This window comes from Protopterus annectens, chromosome 1.part0, assembly GCF_019279795.1.
Source record: "Protopterus annectens isolate FY-2018-M chromosome 1.part0, PAN1.0, whole genome shotgun sequence".
Lineage (NCBI taxonomy): Eukaryota > Metazoa > Chordata > Ceratodontiformes > Protopteridae > Protopterus > Protopterus annectens.
In genome coordinates this window covers 808,020,415-808,042,420 of record NC_056725.1, presented here as the reverse complement: position 1 = coordinate 808,042,420, position 22,006 = coordinate 808,020,415, and the positions used below count along the sequence as shown (strand labels likewise).

General features: G+C 41.0%; 1 protein-coding gene across 2 annotated transcripts in view; it reads left to right on the top strand.

The window, feature by feature from the left end:
- Nucleotides 1–20,410, top strand: part of LOC122794650 (galectin-2-like) — a 368,840-nt gene extending 348,430 nt beyond the window's left edge. For both annotated transcript variants that reach the window (XM_044063275.1, XM_044063266.1), the window contains exon 4: nt 20,136–20,410. In XM_044063275.1, coding sequence (XP_043919210.1) covers nt 20,136–20,282 — 147 coding nt within the window. In that variant the 3' untranslated portion in view covers nt 20,283–20,410. The remainder of the gene's footprint in view (nt 1–20,135) is intronic.
- The last annotated feature ends 1,596 nt before the right edge of the window (nt 20,411–22,006 follow it).

Below are 22,006 nucleotides of genomic sequence, written 5' to 3'. Positions count from 1 at the left end.
TCCAAGTGAGAACCGCCCTAAACAAAGCAGAAAACACAGCATCAATGGGACCTGACGGTATCCCGGGTTGCGTGTTACGTGAACTCCAAGAGGAGCTAAACCCCCACATAAAAATGCTATTTAACCTTAGCCTTACTTCGGAATATGTACCTGAACACTGGCGTACAGCAACAGTGGTCCCACTCCACAAGGGGGGTGCCTCTACAGACCCTGGAAACTACCGCCCCATAAGCTTAACCAGCCTGGTCTGCAAAGCTATGGAAAGAATCATTATGGAACTCATAAACAGAGACATAGGGGACCTACAGACACTTGACCACACCCAGTTCGGCTTTGTAAAGGGCAGATCCTGCCTTTTAAACCTGGTTGACTTTTTCAAAACAGTCACTAGAGCCATTGATGAGGGCAAAGCAGTCCATACAGCATACCTGGACTTGGCTAAGGCCTTCGACACAATACCCCACTCAGGCATCATAGATAAGCTCAACAGCTTAAAAGTAAACCCTTATGTCACTAGATGGGTTGCAAACTGGCTAAAGGACAGAACCCATAAAGTTAAAATCGCTGGAGCAATGTCAGACTCAAAGCCAGTCACAAGAGGTGTCCCACAGGGATCTGTCCTGGGACCCCTCTTGTTCGGCATTTATTTCTCTTATGTTAAAGCAAACATGGAAGGGCTGTGGCTGACAAAGTTCGCAGATGACTGCAAACTAGGCACCATAGTCGATACACCAGCAGACACACACATCCTACAAAAAGGCCTCACAGAAACAGACAACTGGTGCCGGAGTCACGGCCTTAAACTAAATGCCAAAAAATGTATAGTCATCCCCTTTGGGAAAAACAAAGTACCCACAAATTATCACATAGACAGCAACCCACTGAGTACGGAAAAAGTAATCAGAGACCTAGGGACCCAAGTCGACAGCGACTTCTCATTTGACACCCACGTTGCCAAAGTGGTTAGAAAAACATTCTACCTTGCACACCTCATCATGAAGGGATTCACATCCAGATCCAAGGATGTCATTGTACCCCTATATTCCTCCCTCATCAGACCCATGATTGAGTACAATGCCCCATTTGGTATGTACCTCACCCGGCATTTGCAACAGCTGGAGAGACCACAAAAGTACCTCACCAAGAGGATCAAGGGTCTCAAACATATGCCTTATTCTGTCACACTAAAGAAACTTCAGCTCTATTCAGTAGCATACTGCCTGCTCAGAGGTGATCTCTGCCTGACGTACAAGGCCATGTCCAATCAGGATCTGATGGGCATGCTCCACCTCAAAAAATCCAAATCCATCAGGACCACGAGAGCTAAAGACTTAAACCTCGGCACAAGTAGGAATAGGACATGCTGGAGGGATAGATTCATAACCCAGAGGCTTCCCATGCTTTGGAACAAGATCCCAGTTCGTATTAGGCAGAGCCCCTCACTGACTCTCTTCAAGAGAAATCTTGATGAGTGGATGGGAGATCGTAAGTTTACCCCAGGGGTCACATCTGTGTCACTGCTAGACAGCAGGGGTACAGTAAACTAATTCTATTATATAAGGGGACCTTCATTGTGTCACTACTAGACAGAGGCACAGTATTCTAAATTTATTCTGTACATTTTTTGTACCATTTCATGGGGTGGCAAAAGCCACATCACTATGGCTAGGCTTACAAATGCCCTAGGGCAGATAGCCTAGTACTATACTATGAAACTATGAAACTACTTTGCTGATGTTCTTCCAGCTGCCATCTGCGCAGTTATTTTTACAGACTTTGTTTCTCAATAACATACTCCTTTACATGGATGCCAAATTTTAACTAAGCTATGCCAGCACATTTACTACTTCTTATTTTTCAACATTTTACACTATTTCTAAATTAACCCTTTATATTTCATATCATTCTTGCAGCTTTTATTCAAGCTAATAATCATGCTAGCAGTAGTTTGAAAAGACAGTATATACTATATAAAACAGAGTATTCTTTCATGTGTAGCTAGCCAAACTGATGGTGATGATACTTGCTACATGTTCAGCAAAGCAAAATATTTCCCAAACTATGTTTACAGAGGAGTATTGAACTCCAGCAAGTATGCTGTCATTGTTTTACCTACATAATGAATATGCTAGAATATATTAAGGAATAATGTCAAGCAAAGCCTTTTACACTGTTATCTGCATGCATTAGTTAGAAGTGTACTGATGGCATAGCCATGTTTGTCAAGCCATGTCAGAGATACAAATGATTGACAATACATGAAAATATTAAGCTGTGTGATACATATGTACAAATGTTTCAGGGACAGGTCCTTTGAATGCATGTTTAGCACTTCAAATGAATTTTATTTGCAAAATGGTTCATGTGCCTGTTCTTTAGTGGGTGGAGGGAGCAAAGAGTAGTTACTGTTATACCACAAACTAGAATGGACTGTTCTTTTGGGGGGCACAGTTGAGTTACTGCTATGGCACATACAAGGATATGTTGCCCTTACTACTCTACGACAAACCAAGTACACGCACAAACACTGTACCAAGAAAAAAGGATCACCACACTCCTTCACTCCTCAAAAACCATACAAATAGATAACCAAAACACTGGATAGGAAAATGCACTCTTTATTAATAAAAACTTTAAGCTTCCCACGAGCTTTTCGTCAGTTTGAAATTTCACCAACTTCCTCAGAAACTGAAAAAACATGAAAACAGTATCAGCTGACCACCACTCATTTAAATACCCTAAGGTATCATTTAAACAATTAAAAACAAACAAATTAGTGTTATTTAATATTATTTAAAATTATATGAAGACATCTGAACAAGCGTATAAAACTATATGAAGACATCTGAACAAGCGTATAACTTGCCTTCTAAGTTAAATATTTTTGACCAGAACCTAATGAAACTAAGAAAGATAAAGCTGGAAGTAGCTTATTTTAAAGAATGCAAACAAGCCAAAGTGGTTCCAAAAGGTCTTAGGTCCTGGAAATACCCTATGGGGTTGGTGGAAGGGTCTCCCTTCCATTCTGATTTGATTCATTTGTTTGATAGACACGGATTCCAGCTGTTAGACTTGATTCAAGACCATTATCAACAAGCGGCTGATATTTTAACTAAAGAAATAACAAAACTGGATGTGAAAATTAGGAATGACTTGAATTTCCACCGTTATTTATTTGACTATGAGAGGTCTTTTAACAGTATAGATCAACATATTAATAAAATCACAGCCAATAAAATAAAAAAAACTTAAAAGGGACATTAAAGCCTATGGGGAGGGCACAGCATATTCTAAACCGCCTCCTTTGCAAGGCAATTTTTTGGCTCCTGGAGTATGTCATTCGGGGAGAACAAGCAACTCCATCCTGGAAGGGGGGATAAATCATAGTACCCCTATCCCAGGGGACAATGACATTCTATTACCGGAGGAGTCAATTTGACGGAGTGAACGTTTGGCCCAACAACACCGGGCTACTCATCCCATTCAGGAGACAGAGAAGCCAAATTTTCAAACCTCTGCCTCTCAACATTACTCCTACCAGGGTTGGAAGACCGGAACAGATCCAGGAACAGGAGGAACTAGTCAGTTTCCAGGATGAGGATGCCCAGTCTATTGGAAAAACGTGTTATCATCACTAATGCTGTTTCAGATTTTAATATTTACAATTTTTCTGACTTCCATTTTTCCAGTGAGTTGGTGGAATTGCTAGCTAAGGGTCTTACTTTTGTCCCTACTAGGAGGGTGGACAGCTAAAATCTTACTGGAGTTAAAGTTATTCATCAGAAAGCTAAATTTACAATTTTTGTTGGGTCAAAGTACTAGAGATACGACCACGTTCAATATCCCTTGTACCTATAACCTACCTTTATGTCCAGCACTGGAAGTTTTTGAACAGGTCTGTAAATTGGACATCCGTCATTTATTAAGCCAGACTCTGCCATACTATGCTTTCACTCCTAATACTAGTAAGGAAGAAAGAGATCTTTTGGACCTTCTATGTCAGGCACCGGTTAGGGTCATGCAACCCGACAAGGGGGGTGGCTTGGTGGTGATGAACCAATGGGATTATATTAGGAGAATGGAAAATATTTTGATTACTGACACTTACAAGGAAATATCCAAAAATGAGTTAAATGTAGGCCTAGCTAAAATTACTGGTTATTATAATGATATGTTCATTAATAACACAATAGACCTACATTTATTTAACTATATATCTACACCAGCCCCAAGAATTCCCATAATTTTTGGTTCTCCCAAAATCCACAAGAAGCTGGATGATCCCCCTATGCATCCCCTAGTCAGTGCCAGGGGTAGTATAACCTATGCTGGCGCTAAAGTGGTTGACTCCATCTTAAAAAAATATGTAGTGAGTGAAGTTCAGATTTCAAAGGATTCTTGGTCATTTTTTCCAGAGTAAATCAAACCCCTTACAGTGCAGATAGTCTCTTTTTAACTGTAGATGTCAGGGACTTATATTCATCTATTCCTCACAATGTGGCACTGGACTGGATCCGTATTTTGATGAACCCCAAAGGTGCACCAAAAGAAGAGATACAACTGGTCATCGAATTTCTGGACATTATTTTAACCAGCAATTATGTATCCTTCAACAATAAATATTATCTACAAAAAATAGGGGTACCCATGGGGTCTCCATGTGGTGCTAGTGTAGCTAACATGGTGATGGCATTTTGGGAAAGGGAATATGTATTTACTTACCCTCTGTTTCAGGAGAGGGTTTTGTTGTATACACGCTTCCTGGACGGTATCTTTATCATTTTAAAAGGTGATAAACCTATAGTGGACCAATTATTAAATCATTTCAACTCTTCTACAGATTTTCTAAAATTTACTTCCAGTGTGGAAAGTGATAAAATTTCCTATTTGGATGTCGATCTTCTAAAAGATAGAAAAACTAATTGTTATATAGCCAAAATCCATCGTAAAGAGACATTCTCCAACAATTATCTCCAGTTCAACAGTTGTCAACCCTTTCTTCAAAAGAAATCTATTATTAAGGGTCAACTAGTGAGAGCGGCGAGAATGGTGACAAGGGATAGTGATTTGGCCAATGAATGTAAATATATGGAGGGTCTTTTTCTAAGGAGAGGATACCCGGCTGACCTAATTTTGAATTTGGTATGTGAAGTCCACAACAAGTGAGTGTCAGGTTTCTATGTGCCTATACTAAATTCTTCCAATTCTACTGAGAACCATTGTATATTAAATAAGGCAGCCAAGACAGTTCACACTTGCAGTTTCATACTTACCTACAATGTGGATGTGAAAGGGATTATTTCAGTCATCCATAAAAATTGGAGTTTCCTGATGCAGGATGGGGCGTGTAGGGACACTGCAAAGGAACTCCCTAAAATAATATTCAGGAGGGGTAAAAATCTTAAAAACATCTTAGAGTCCAAGTCTAAACCCATGATGGTAAGACCAGGTATGTTCAAATGTAACATGTGCCGTTACTGCAAGTATATTATGGTTGGTGCATCCGTTGTCATCAGAGATTTCAGATACACAATCCAAGGTAAATTCAATTGTGCCAGTTCAGGGGTGGTTTATCTGGCTTGGTGTTCCCACTGTCCAGTTTTCTATGTCGGCAAGACCAACAGAAAATTACAAGAACGTATTTATGAACCTACATACGCCATCAGAAAAGGGAAAGTGGAAAATGCCTTGGCGAAACATATAAAGGAATACCCCCTGCACCTTTTTTCATTTACTGTCATCGATCATGTTTGTTCAGATGGCAGGGGGGCTATTGACTCCCTCATTTTAGAGGGACGTGAACTATTCTGGCAACTAAGATTGGATGCCTGCCACTATCAGGGCTTAAATGATAGATTATCCATTTCTTGTATATTGAGATTAAAGAGTCTTACTAGATAGAGAAATATTATTTTATACATCAATTATTTTTATCTAGTTAAACATTTTATTCATCCTTTCCAACAGTGTCTTTTGCAATGCTTCAAAGGACTAACATGGGGGTTTTATATATATATATTCACTTTCACATTATTGCAGGACAGCATTAGAATGAATTAAGATTTTTCAAGGCATGTGGATTGCTGGTTTTCATTTATTCATTTATTTATTCATTTATTCATTCATTCACATTTCCACTTATTTTGTTATTTCAATATATTTGTCATACTTTAACTAATTTTATGAAACATGAACACGTATTTACTATGACTGATGTGTTCATTCAACAAGATTTTATATAATGTCCTTTAACGTGGTTTTATATGCTTGTTCAGATGTCTTCATATAATTTTAAACAATTTTAAATAATATTAAATAACACTAATTTGTTTGTTTTAATTGTTTAAATGATACCTTAGGGTATTTAAACAAGTGGTGGTCAGGTGATACTGTTTTCCGTTTTCATGTTTTTTCAGTTTCTGAGGAAGTTGGTGAAATTTCAAACTGATGAAAAGCTTGTGGGAAGCTTAAAGTTTTTATTAATAAAGAGTGGATTTTCCTATCCAGTGTTTTGGTTATCTACTTGGATGGTTTTTGAGGAATGAAGGAGTGTGGTGATCCTTTTTTCTTGGCCCTTACTACTCTCCTTGTTTTGCATCCTGCCTTTTAGTTTTTCACATCCGTCATCTGTATTATCTTTTTCCAGTGGGTACTACCCACTGCCTACGATAACTGTTTTATCTGGTAACAGTTACGTTGTAGTTATGTCATATTTATGTGTGTTATCATTCTGTTGTGTTTTAGGGCCAGAAATGTCATTAAGGTGCAGACCCTCCTTCAGTGGGGCAGAAAACACAATCACCCCATCAACATGGCACTTCTCTTCTTGGAAGGGGTCATCCCAATATGCCACAGAGGCTGAAACTATGGTTGTTGCAAACATAAATGCTCTGGGTGGCCATGGCCTTAGTTATGAGCAAATGTGCCACAGAGCCACTGACATGCTTACATCTGCACGGATGCATGCAGCTGCTGTTGCCTGAGACCAGAGGTTAACTGGGGGTGTGGCTGCTGCAGAACTACCTCTTACCCCAATGAGGAATTCCTTACAAATCTTCTACAGCAGAACAACTCACAGCAGAGTGGCCCACAATATGTGATTGATGTGGGTGCCCCTCCTTCTCAGTCCCAGGAAGAGCTTCCAGGTAGGCCTTGTTATATGACCAGTTCTATACTGTTGTATAGTAAAACAATTGAAATAAAAGTGACTTCTGTGTCACATGTGTTTTTTGGGGGGACTGAATATTAGCACAGTAATAAGCTTGATTTGGAGTTGTCAGCCATGTTCTTGCTGAAGTAACATCATGCTGATTGAGAGGGTACATGTAGTATCCCCTGTCTAATGTGATGATGTTGGCCTTACCTCTTCCTTAAATTATTTCAGGACCATCAGGAATACAGCAATATAGGCTTCCTGTAGATGGTAAGCCAAATCAAGTTATTTCAGTACTGCAGATCAATTTCTAGAAATATAATGTGTCATTTTAAGCCTGCTGTGTGTATTGCTGTACTGTCTGTAATAGTGGTAGCACTATTAGATGTTTAGCATATATTGCACCATAGTAGTGCAGGTATTAATGTATACCTGTGTTTCTCCCTTTTTATCACAAGTGATCATAAAAGTGGGAGTGTGGGCCCTGTGCCACCTGATGTCAGTGTCTCATCAGACACTGGTGATGGTGGCAAAATTGAGGCACAGTCATGAGGTGCAGAGGTTGAATTTGATACAGAGGTTGACATCCAGTCACCCCCTTCTTTTTCCCTGGACACAGCCAGTAGGCCTACACCTACCCAGTCCACTGGGCCCACAGATATAGAATAGGTGGAGGGCAATGACACTGAGCAAGGAAGTAAGGCTACTGTAGCTTCATTGCCTGTTGAGTCTGACTGTAGCTGAAATGTTGGTTAGGTGCCATGCAGGAGGGTTGGTAGGGGTGCTCAGAGGGGACTTGCTGTCCCTCCTCCACCTGCTGCAGGTCTCTCTTCCTTTGTCACACAGCATATGTTTAGGGCCTTCAAGGAGGCACAGGCATGTTCAGCAAGGTGCTCCTGACAAATGCTCAGGGTTGTGGATGTGGCACAGTCTGACATGCATGACTGCCTCCACTGTGTCACCAATTACCTGGATTTGATGAATGCCAAGTTAGACCAAGGGGTGTCTGTGATGGACCAAGGGGCGTCTGTCATGGAATGAGCAGTGCCTGTGATGGAATGTCTGCTGGGAGGGGAACAGCATCCTTGTGTGGTAGGTCAGCCACAACATCTGCTGATAGCCAATGTGGCCATTACTGATCATGCTTCCATACTGGCAGTACTTCTGCTGGTTCATCTGCGAGAGTGTGCTGTCCACATCCAGATGTGGCAGGCCAAGGGGTCATGGTCTTGGGCATTACCATGAAGGTAGTATGTCCAGCAGACACCAGCCATTCTCAGGTAGCAGCACTCTATCTGACGTTGGACATGAAGGTGCCAGTGCAACTCCTGGCAGAGCCAGTTTTCATGGTTAAGGGTGAGAATGATGAACTGCCACCTCTACCATACATGGCTCACACCTGTCCAATGTACTAAGACATAGAGCTAGCACTGAGCTTGGCTGTGTTCATCCAGACTCTCACACACCACTTTCACATGGAGGACCCCTACAGACACACACACATAACCTGCCTGCATCACATTCTCCCTCATACACACTCACTGACCTTATGTGTCAGCCTAGGCCACCTGCACCCCTCCCCAGCACCCAGTGCAAGTGATGATAACTGTGCCATATCCCTGTTTTCTCTCTTTTGGATTCAGGGATACAAAAGTGTTGCGTTTGATGCACTAGGTGCATAGCGACATTAGTGCCTAATAGATCTGCTTTTGTGTAGTTGAACTGATAATTGTACCTGTCGGTTATATTTGTCTTGCCAAATGATACAGTGAATAGCATCATCACAACAGTACTTTCTAGTGTATTTTCTTGTAAGGGTTGTGAAGTCAGTAACTCCAATGTGTGTCATTACTTTATAACATTTTTCTTTAACGTTTTCCAGTACATACGTATGGTGCATATCATAAGGCACGCCATCACATTCATATCTCAGGATTGTATGACAGCACTATAGTTAAACTTATCAGAACAGTAATACAGTGTATATAATGCTGTCTTTTGCATGAACCTCACCAGATACATGCAGCAGCTGGACAGACCACAGGGCTTTCTCATCAAGATAACACAGGGCCTACTAACCATGACATGATATATGTGGGTAGAATAAAAGACATGTCACTGTTATCTGTCTGGTATTGCATTACATTGTAACTGTTATTCTAAGGCTATTAGCTTTGGTTTAAGTACTTGGGCTTCAGGACAGTTGTCTTACATTAAGAAGATTTGTAGTCTACAATCTGGTCGGAGGACAGGGTAGCCTCTGCCCTTCTGAACTGTGAATTGATTGATAAATGCTTATCGTGGCTGTTGCTCTAAGTCTGTTTGTTATGGTTTAAGCAGTTGGACTCGAAAACAGCTCTTTTATATTAGGAAGGTTTGTGCTGTAGACTCTTATGGCATGGGGAGAATAGCCTACACCCTTGTAAGCTGGGAGTTGCTGGTTGAAGGCTTATTGTGCCTGCTATTCTGAAAGTGTCTTAGTTCTGGTTTAAGCACTTGTGTTCCAGACCACTTATGTTGCACTAGGAAGGTTTGTTGTCTACACTCTTGTTGGAGTATTCTACTGAATTGCTGCTTTATTTAAACTGTCTGTTCTTTTGTTGTAATTGCAATGTTCTGCCCTTCAGATTTCTAGTACTTCTACATTTTATAGCATATGCTTAATTCAGGCTTGCTGAATTCAGACTGTTTGGTATCATTGGAGCACTAAAACTAGCCATCCTACATTAAGAAGACCCCCTGCACCCTTGTGGCAAAACTGTGCAGTCAAGAACACATCTGAGTTGGAGATTGCTGGAATAAGGCTTACTGTTGACCTTTCTTTTTGTTTATTTTTTTAAATAGTTTAACTTTGCTTGTATTCCAGTGTTATGTCTTGGGGGGTTGCATTCAGCTTACCATAGCTGCTCAGAGCTTGCACTGCTGCCCTGCGAGCAACTCAGTTGTGCATTGTGAAACACTGATACATTCCTGTAACTCTAGCCCTCCATAGCATAGACACATTTTGTTAGTCATACACCAAAACATGTTACATCTAGCCCACTCCCCACTAGTTACCACAGTATATACCTTCCATAATAGATGGACAGTTTCCCACCATTTCTGCAGACAGTCTGGTTTAAATGGGCATCCAGAGCCAACAGAGCACTTGCCTCATGTATACATACAACCAGTTACTGCTAAAATAAACTAATACAACATGTGAGAGATGTATCGATATTATAAATTAGAAATCAATTCTCTCACAAACCAACAAACCAGATGTCAAACATCTTGTCAGCACACACAGTTCACCTCTTGCACATAACAAGCTCACAACACATAAACCCACATACGCGGAGGTACTTGCTAGAAACCTAACTACAGTTCAGAGACCTCCCAAGCGCAAACCTACTACACACAGTGCAGACCAAACAGAATCCGCTACACATAATAATATGCACATTAGTGTCTCAGCCAGTAAGCCCCTCAGGTAAAGCACCTCAAAACCAAATGTCTTGCTCATAAGTGACTCCATATTGAGACACACAGATGTCCCCCTCACCAGGCTGGACAAGGAGAGGGTCACAGTCAGCTGCCTGTCAGGTGCTAGGGTCCATCAGATCACACACACACACTCAAGTCTCTCAACAAGTACTATTATGACTCTGTCCGAGTCCATGTTGCAGTGAATGACTGGAGACATTGTGCAGTCACCGACATGGTTCAAGGCAACAGAGAGCACCCTGGCCCTGCAAGGGTACAATGCCTTCCACTCATTCACACATCAAAATGAGTATGAAAGAACCAAAGTAGGAGGTGTATACATCTTCATTAAAGACAAATACAACTCAAGACTGGTCATAGAGTATGACTCCATAGTGCTACTCCATGTTTAACTAACTGTATGTAAAACCCCCTTCCATATCATTGTTTGCTACAGGACCCCCACTGTGAACCACAAGTTCCACTCTGCCTACTTGGACCTACTTGAGTCACTCACTATACAGCCAAACACCTTAGTCATATGTAATTTCAACTATCCTTCCATCGATCTGGAGTCATATGTGTGCACAAACACGCTCACCCTAAGGTTCCTGGATTTGTCAATACACATGTTGTGTAACAGATAGTCTGCACCCCCACAAGGGGCTTCAATGCCCTAGACTTAGTACTGACTAACATAGTGGTTCTCTGTACTAACCCATGTGTGTTGGCCCCACTGGTCAGGTCAGATCACAATTCAGTCTCACATTCACAGTCATACCTGACACCCCTTCAACACCAGAAAGGATTAAACATTTATCCAAAGCAAACTATAAGCTCCTAACCAATGCCATAAATAGTTGCAAATACCACTGCTACCACTGTCAACAATGAATGCGATACAGAGGTGTACACAAATGGCCTGTATATACACCTATACAAATGTATAGAGTCAACTGAATGTGAACGCATCAAAACAAGTTCCTAATAGAAAACAAGCCATCCTGGTGTGCATTAAGCATACATAGGTTATACTAGTGGAAGAAAGAAATGTCTAAGAACAAGAGGAAACTCACTCAGCAGAGACAGGACGCCCTCCACAGCTTGAACAAGGAAATTATCTATCTTGAAAAGTCCTCTAAAGCCACATACCAACCTAAATTAGCATCCCTAGCTAATGATAATCAAGAGGCATTCTTTAGCTATGTCAAAAATCTAAAAGTGAAGGGCCAGCTTTGTGCCAAACTAACAGTGGACAGTACCAGTTATACGTACCCTGATGACATTGCCAACCTGCTACCAGACAGTTTGGAGCAAACTTCATCCCCAAACTAACAGTGGACAGTACCACTTATACGTACCCTGATGACATTGCCAACCTGCTACCAGACAGTTTGGAGCAAACTTCATCCCCTCTGGACCCACCAGACATACCTTAAAGGATATCTGTCACCAGTGTTCTTCCTAGCAAACTCGTATGAATCTAAGGTGATGTCTGCCTGGTCTCCAGGCCAGTGTCTGATCCTGTCCTGGTGGGATGGTTGTATATGCAATAATCTGATATAACTGATTACATCAGCATTGTCTGTTGAGCATGTGGTTATACATCAGCATTGTCTGTTGAGCATATGATGATAACAATGTCCCACATATTGGTGTAAAAGGATCTCTATAATGTCAAGTAACATCTATCACACACCCACACACATACAAACACACACACACACACACACACACACACACACACACACACACACACACACACACACACACACATACACACACACACACACACACACACACACACACACACACACACACACACACACACGTGTATGTGGACACAGTTGACTGCAGTGAGATAAGAACCCCTACCTATCTAAATACACAGACTACAGAACATAGTACTATATGCTAGTACCATGGCGCAAGTCTGACTTTTACATGTCTGCAGGTCAACTTATAGTGGATAACATTAGCAGGCCATGTGTGAGACAAGAGATTGGGAGGGCTGTGTGAAATGGATGTGTAGGCTTCTACAAGTATGAAAAGACTAGCAAGCCATACCATTGGAGAAGTAACTGTAAGATAGCACATCTACTCATCTACTCTGCTGAGTAGACACACACACACACACACACACACACACACACACACACACACACACACACACACACACACACACACACACACAGACGCACACATGCACACATGCACACACACACACACACACACACACACACACACACACACACACACACACAAATACACACACAAATACACACACACACACAGCTGACTGCAGTGAGAACAGAACCCTTACCTAAGCATACAGATTATAGAACTCAATACTTTATGCAAGTGCCATGGCACAAATTTGACTTTTACATGGTTGCAGGTGAACTTATAGTAGACAACATCAGCAGGCCATGTGTGGGACAACAGGTTGTGAGACCTGCAGAGGTACATGCATTCATAGGTTTATATGAGGCCAGTAGCCTAAGTGTAGAGTGTGTCCTAGGTGTGTAGAAGCCTAGCTGTGTAAAAACACAAGTACCCTTATTGAGCATAGTTGGATGTTTGAGTTTAGCAGAGCAAGGTTGTCACCACCACTGACCGGCCTTGTCCATGAGGAAGCACACAGCATTATATACTACACTTTGTAGTGTGGTTGCAATATTGTGCAAAAAATAGTGAGCCCCAGGGTTGTATTGCTTGAGGGGTGGGTGGACAACACATGTATGTATTGTGAATATATGATGTATACTGAGAATTTGCCATGATAAGCTGATCAGAGGATTAGCTGAATTTGGACTGTCACCACCAGAGACAGAGGTGACAACATAATAATGTTGAATAGCCAATTGGACTGAATCAAGTGTGTCAAGTAGACTTGTTTGTGACATGGAGAACTATGTATGGGCCAATTGATTTGTTTTGGGACAGGTGCCCCTTTTTTAGGGAGAGAGAGAGAGAGAGAGAGAGAGAGAGAGAGAGAGAAAGGAATGTTGGGGAAGGAGCATGGGTATGTCGGGGGCAGGTGAGTTGGCAAGGTGTGGAAGGAATTGTTGAAAGACAGGACATGCAAGACAAGACATGGAAGGTGAAGAATACAAGAGGTGGGTGAATACCATGGTTAGGGTAAGGGTGTGTCCCTTTGTAAACTGATGGATGTCAAGCTGGGTGACAGTGAGAATAGAGTCCTCTCCCACTGGACTGTCATCACTGTCATCTCAATGTGCTGATGGCTGCAGTGTCTGATTTCTGCTTCTTCTTGTGTTATTCAGTACAATGATGCAGAGCAGTGTCTCAATCTGAAGTAGATGTGCACCCACAGTGTGGCACACAATCCTACACACCATCCCTGGCAGTTCCTCTCAGGTGATAAAATCACCCCCTCTGCCACTGCTCCCAGAAGGAACCACAGGCCTGTCCTCTGGGGCAGAAATACCTGAGGGGCGAGGTAGTGCAGGGGCAGAAAAAGGGGTGCTACCAGTTTGTATGCTGGGTCTTGGTGACATAGCCAGTGGAGTGGGGGCAGATGGATCCTGTGGGCCAGGCCTACCCTACTGTGCTTTGGGGGAAAAAATAAAATCAACATAAAAAGACAGAAAAGGATGATTGGGGTGAGAGACTGCACATGTTGTCTTATTTGCTTGTTTAGGCTGAGGAGGGTGGTCTTCCAATTCTGGTTCTCATTTTCATATTTGTAGAAAGCAGCTTCTTTGCTTACTGTATAATATATTAATGACAGATGTGTGTCTGTCCAGGACAAAATAACAGTGTCCCACAGGCTGCTGTAAAAGGCTCACTGTAATGTCCAGCAACAGCTCTCTCTCTCTCTCTCTCTCTCACACACACACACGCACACACACACACACACACACACACACACACACACACACACACACACACACACCATTTGACTGCTGTGGGAACAGAACTTCTACCTAAGTACATAGACTATAGAACACAGTACTTAATGCAAGTGCCACAGCTCGTCTGACTTGCAGTGTGTCAGACAACACTTTATAAGTGATGACATCATCAGTGTCTGTTGAGGACAAGATAAAAGTGTCTCAACAGCTCACACACACACACACACACACACACACACACACACACACACACACACACACACACACACACACGCGCGCGCGCGTGCACAACAACCCCCCCTTTTGACTACAATGAGAATAGAATCCCTACCTAAGTGCACAGACTACAGAACACAGTATTTAAAGCATGCACCATAGGACAAGTCTGATTTTGATAGGACTGCAGGTAAACTTACAGTAGATGACATCAGCAGGCCATGTGGGAGACAAGAGGTTGGGAGGCCTGCATGAAATGGATGTGTAGGTTTGTGCAAGTCTCAAAAAACTGGCAAGCCATGCCACTGGAGATGTAACTGTGGGATACACACTTCTGTTTTTCTGTCTAGGCACACACACACCCAGTTGACTGGAGTGAGAATAGAATTCCTACCTACTGTATCTATGGACATAGACTACAGAATACAATACTTAAAGCACATGCCATGGCACAAGTCTGATTTTGACAGGGCTGCAGGTGAACTTATAGTAGATGACATTGGCAGGCCATGTGGGAGAAGAGGTTGGGAGGCTTGCAAAGGCACCATTGCTTCATAGTGTCATCTGAGGCTAGTAGTCTAATAGCAGTAGGCTGTTTAAAAGCCTAGCTGTTTAACAGCACAAGTACCCTTATTGGGTATACTTGGCTGTTTGAGTTTTGCAAAGCAAGGCTGTGAGCAGCAACAAGTGGCCCTGTCCATGAGTGAGCACACAACATTTTATATAACATTTTGTATTGTGGCATGGTAAATGTGTGAAAAAAGTAATGAGACCCCAGGGGTGTAGTGCATGTTTGGGATGGGGAACAAATGGATTTATTGCAAATATATGACATATAGTTATATTATGCCCTTAGTTTGCAATGTTTCTACATGTAGTTTTATGTCATACAAAAGAAATGGATAATAAACACCAATAATAAAGTATCATATACACAATTCCATAGCGCAACAAGCATTGGATTTTCGCAATGATTAACAAGGTGTACATGCATGTGATGCCTATTTACATACAGGGAAGCAGTAAGAAAATGCAAGCCACATTGCTAATGTTTCACAGTCACTATTATGCAATATATACATGCTACTATACCCCAGGCCCATCTGTATTCCAGGCCGGCTTTTCATGATGGCTAAAAGCATTAGTTGAATGTATTCCTTTTCTATTTTTTGGGTGTCTATTTTCAACGTAATCTGTTTTTTTCCCTGTTTCCACATTGTTGTGCTTCATACAAAGAAGATAAGCTTAGCCAAATTTTTTTTGGGGCGCAGCGCATCACGCAAAAGTGGAATTAAAAGAAGACAAAGAAGAAACAATGATAAAACTGAGGGACACATCTGCAAAATTTGTAAAAGCACAGTAAAAATTGATAGCACACATCAAATTTCTACATATGTCAGGATTTGAATGCTCACACTAATACAGCTTTAGAAAACAGGAGGGATGCCTTAGTCCTCTTTGCTACACAAACAGCTTTGCATCAACAAAATGAAGTCATTTTTCGCACAGCTAATTGCATCAGAATGCACACTGCTATCAAACCATCAGCTATGATTTCTACATGTAATTCTCTTTACTGTATTTGGACTTAGAGCAGTTAGTGATCACACAACCTGTCATAATGATGCTTACAAATATACAGCTCTGTCTTACTTTCTGTATTCCTTGGTCATTCATCAGTTATCTAACACATGCATTGTGCAAGCCATTCCATATCATTGGCCTTAACATGTGAGATAATATTAACTGGGAATAATATGATCTGCAGTTTCCAACAAATGAAGTCCAGGGATGGAACAAACACACATATAGTGTTCTTTTGGGGGTAGCATAGCTGAGTTACTGTTGTGGCAGGAACAAGGGTACACTTCTGTTTTTGGGGGGACAAAACTCAGTTACTGCTATGACACAAACAAATCTGAAGTCTGAAACTACAATGTGTATCATCATTTTCTAACTTCTGTCTTTAATGATTTATCAGTACAAAGGTATGGTGCTAAACTGAAGCCATGCAGGGAACATCAGTATTCTTCAGAGGTATGACTGTGTAAATACATAAATGCCTGAGGTCTACTAATTACTAATAAGTAAGTGTCTGGTGTCATATATTAAGATACTTTCTGTACAAATCCATCACTATTTACTTGCTTACATTACCAACTTAGGAAATACAAGGATATGCCACAATATTATTAAGGAATACACTGTAGGTTCAGGACTTACCTTGCAAATGCAGCAGTGGACACACATTTAGATCAGGGCTGACTCTGTCTGATGCAAGCAGTGTACAGCCAATACATGGAAAGGTAAAGGTTGTGTGAGCTGCCTGGTATCCATTTTACTTCATGTATGTGAGTAAGAGAAAGGTATTAGGCCCCCCGGTGGTCAGTGAATGTGCTACGCATTGTCTCTTATCCAAAGCAAGGGCATACAAAGCAGGCGTACATCTGCCTACAGGGCATCTGGGGGTTCCTACTCTAAGTCCTCTTCTGACTGTGGCTGTGATGATCTAGGCATTTGTGGGGATGTGAGTCCATTTTCCTTTCCCTTGCTGATCCTGCTGCAGTTGTCTCCTCAAGATCAGATTGTGGAGCATAGCACATACTGTGAATATTTGTGTACATGTGCATAGATTATACTGCAGGGCTCCACAGGATATATCTAGGCACCAGAACCATGATTTCAGAAGCCCAAACACACACTCTATGATGTTTCTAGTTTGAGCATGTGCCTCATTATAGCGTTCCTCCATGGTGGTCATCAGCCATGGTTCCAGGGCATAGCCAGCATCCCCCAGTAAATGGCCCTGTGGGTTGTCCCCCTAACAAACATCTCGTACAGCTGTGATGTGTGCCAGATATGGGAGTCATGATAACTGCCAGGGTTGCCAGCACACACATTTAAGATAATTCCCTGGGCATTCCACATGACTTGGCAGTTGATGGAGTGCTGTCCCTTGTGGTTAATGTAGATTCTACCCTGCTCACCATGTGGTGCTTTAATGTGCACATGAGTGCAATCTATGGCACCTGGTACTTCATGGTACTGTGATACATGGTAAAACAGTTCCATATTGCTGGCCCACTCTTTGGAACTATGGGGTAAAATACATTCTCACTAGCATGTATGAGCATAGCATCCAGAAATTAGTGGATGATCCTGGAAGCTGATGCCTGTGACACACCCATCATGTCCCCAGGTGGTCTTTAAAATGTACCAGTAGTTAATATTCTAAGGACTACACATATGTTAGTTAACACTGGGTTGGGTTGGGTTGGCTCTGGCTCTGAGCTGAGGGTGGCAGAGCTCACAGATTTCTTGTAATGTGTCCCTTTTCACCCTGTAGTGCTCTACAATCTCCAACTCATGTAGCACCTGGACAGTTAGTCTGGGCTTGAACACTCTTCTCCTTCTCAGCCTAAGCCTACTGTCAGCAGCACCAGCAGCATTGGTTTCAGCCTGTTGCACATACAGATGTATAATAGCTGCAACAGCCCCTAGCATTGTGTCAGTTAAAATTTCCTTGTCTCTACTGCAATGATACTGAAGGGTTGAGGAAAAATTAGAATAGAGGCTACATGGATGCTTTATACATTGTTGAATAGCTCCGCCATGTTGGATTGGTTGATTAACATGCAATTCACCTTCTTATGCTATAATTAGCATTTATTAAACACCTGTTGTTTGCTCATTTGTGTGCTATGTGCACCTCCTCACACCTCCATGTACCTCTGTGCACCTTTGCATAAATAAGGTTAGCATAGGTAAAACTGATATTTGTTTCCTCTGTTCTCATGATATTGTGCAAACGTGGACCATAAAAAAATGAAGGAAAGGTTGCACACTCTGTAGTCAAATACAGGACCATCAATATTCTATCCCTAACCCATACATGTGCTACCTCACAAACAGTTACATGACAATCCAGAGAAACCTGGCATTCATTCCTCTGTTTCTGGTAGTTGTGCTAAGCGCTACATTACTCAAAAAATGGCAAAGATAAAAATAAGAAAACCAGACAGAGAGCACACATTTTAACAACCAAATAATGAGGATGACACAGAACTTGGGAATTGTGCACTTCTTACATGCACATTCACCTTTCACAGCCCTACATGTTCACCTCTGCAAGTGTAACCTGACACTCCCCTGATGTCATCATTTACTGTTGCCATGCATTCAACATGAACACTGTGGAAGTGCCTACACAAAGTGAACATCCTTACATGGTTACTCTTTTTTGATATTCAACAATTCTAATGAGTTTTAACCTCATTTGCATATTTACCATGCTAACAACCCAGAATCGACATGGTTAGTAACTGTGTAGGCAGGGAAACTGCACGGGAGCCCAATATTGTAAACAGAAAGGAGGGTAGTACTTTCCCTGTATATCTGCACAGAGAAATACATGTTTTAATAAAATGGGACTGTAATCCATAAGATGCATAATGCATATGCTTACATTACAGTATAATAGTCTGTTTTATGACATTTAAACATTTTAGCAGCTTGCATTACTTACGAGTATATTTTTCATTTGGGGTGGGAGAACAAAGCTGCATTTATATCATCACACTTAAAAGGTATTTTTATATTTGTTACTCTGATGTTTTAGCATCCACAATGTGTAATTAGGTAATAATATGTGTGATGTTACATGTTTTGGTCAGTTTTGTACAAATGTAAGAGCTTTTGCTTGCTGTTGTTTCCGTGCAGACTCCTTTCCATGGCTGTATTCTGAAAATTTTGGAATACACAGCCAACACGAACACGGAGTCTACACGATTGCTTTAGAGGTTGTCAAATAGCTCCACCATATTGGTTTGCTTCATTAGCATAAACTTTAGCTACTTTTGCTATAATTTGGATGCCACAAAAGTTTCCATGTTTGCTCATGAATGCGCGCCACTGCATGGAGTTTATTGAATCTAAAACATTTTGCGGATGTGTGCGCATTGTGCTGTGATGTGCACATGGTCAGATTATGTAGGCTTTATTGAATCCCCCCGAATATTGTTTCCAATGTTCTGGTAATTATGTTGCCATAAAAATCAGGTAATGGCATGCATTTGTTTCATGTCAATGTAATATAAGTGTTAGACAATCTGTGGACAATAACATTGGCACTGAATTTATATGCTTTATACCTATGCAAAGATAACTATTCTCCATAAATGAAGTTTTCCATAACTTTGCTATTGCTGGTTTAATAGTTTACTGATTTGCTAGTTTAATGAAAAATTTCTTAAGAATTCCATGCTATAGATATGGTCTTCCATGTCTTGACATCGTTTTATCTTGATAGATGTGTGACATGCCATATTTTTTAACTGGGAGTTCTACAACATCTATGTAGTTATGTTTTTCTGTGAGAATGTAGTGTATAAATAAAAAATACTGATTTACTTTCTTTTTTACAGTTTTCCATTGAATTCAAAGATGATAAATTTGTCATCAAGATGCCAGAAGGTGTGGAAATGGAGTTTCCAAATCGACATAATTATAATCATATTGACTACATGGCAGTAAATGGTGGATTCAAAGTCACATCATTTAAACTTGACTGAATAATTTGTAAACTATGAAAAAAATGAAGAAGCATTAATATTTTCCTGATATTCTTATCTTGTGTGTTTTTCTGTATGGATTTTGAGATGTAAGGAAAAGCTTAATAATTACATTAATCAGTCTGTGATTCTGTGTTATTTCTCAATCCATGGTGTGTTTGCATTAGCACTTGTGCATGCACATGCTTGTGTGAATATTGTCACATCAAGTGTATTAGTATTATATACTGCACATACTAGTATCTACATTTCTAAATTAAGTGCATTGTTAGACTGTAGCAGTACTCACAAACCAGAAAGAATGTAATCAGACATTGCATAGAAAATATAGGCTGAGATGCATAGACAAGTTGCATATTATACATCAGGTAGTAGCATGGGCTATAACATTTAGGTAGCAGCAACTCATTGCACTATGTTGCTCTATACTGCATCTGCAGAAGCTCATCTGAGAGTACATGCAAATGACAGTATCATAACATGCAAATGAGAGTGGGTAGGGAAATCAGACCATAAAGACATACGAGAACATAGTAATGATTCATACTTGTAAAGGGGGAGCTGTACAGCAAAGTGTGCTGGACTATCATAGGGCAGATCAGTTCATAAATATCAGAGTTACAGGCAGCAAGCATGCTTGGAATAACATCAGCAGTTTTTCAGCCACATCTAGTAATTATTGGCTCCACCACTTATTACGGGTATATGCAAGGAGGTCTCCATGCCAACATAAATTTTACCAGCAGTGTGCTCCATAACTTTACTTGTCAGAAGGTTATTGATAGCTCCGTGTAGACTGGGACATTGTACAGAACCTGGCTGATATGTATTACCCTTATATGGAATGCATGGCCTTCTTATCCAGATGGAGACAGTGGTATGGTTCCTTGATATAGTGTTTCAGTACAACAATGAAGACAGCTATTACTACACATGGCCTTTATGACACTACTCACCTCACTGAGTACTGAGTGCCACAGACTGAGCACTTAGCAATAAAGGCTACACTTGTACCACATAGATAGCATTTAGGAAGCGGAAATGCTATCATTGCATGAACTCCCAGGTAGTGTGTGATGCACACATAATCTGAACCAGTCAGATTGCACAATGCCCAGGTAGTTTGCATGACTCTCATATCTATCATACATCCAAAGTATAGCCCCACTAACATTCCACATGGCCATCTCATTGTTAAGTGCAGGCACTGTGACTAAAGGAAATGTATGCAGTTGAATGCATAATGTGTCTAAATGTAGTACCCCCACATGCTGCAACTGTTTTGCAGGTGGTGCTGAATACCCCTAGAGGTCTGGCTAATGATGCCTATACAGAACATCTCCATATTCAATACAAGACAGCAGACACATACAACCCTGTAACATGAGCGATCATTTGTAGCTGCTGGTTAGCCATAAGCAGTATTTGTTGAACATGAATTAAAAAGGTAACTGTGGCATTTTCTTCATATATTATACATCCAATTTTATTATTAAAGGCAAAATAATAAATATTTGTAATAATTATACCTGGTTATCACTGATGACACAACCCCAGTTACTCTCATTAGGGGTAATATATAATTATTGACCATGGGATGGGTACCGTCAATCTATAACCAAATGGGAAAGGTTATTTTGAGCACAAAAAAGGAAACTGGCTAGGCTTAAAATGGCCTGCAAGGGCTGCTAGCCTACTACTTACCTATGAACCTATGTTATGTC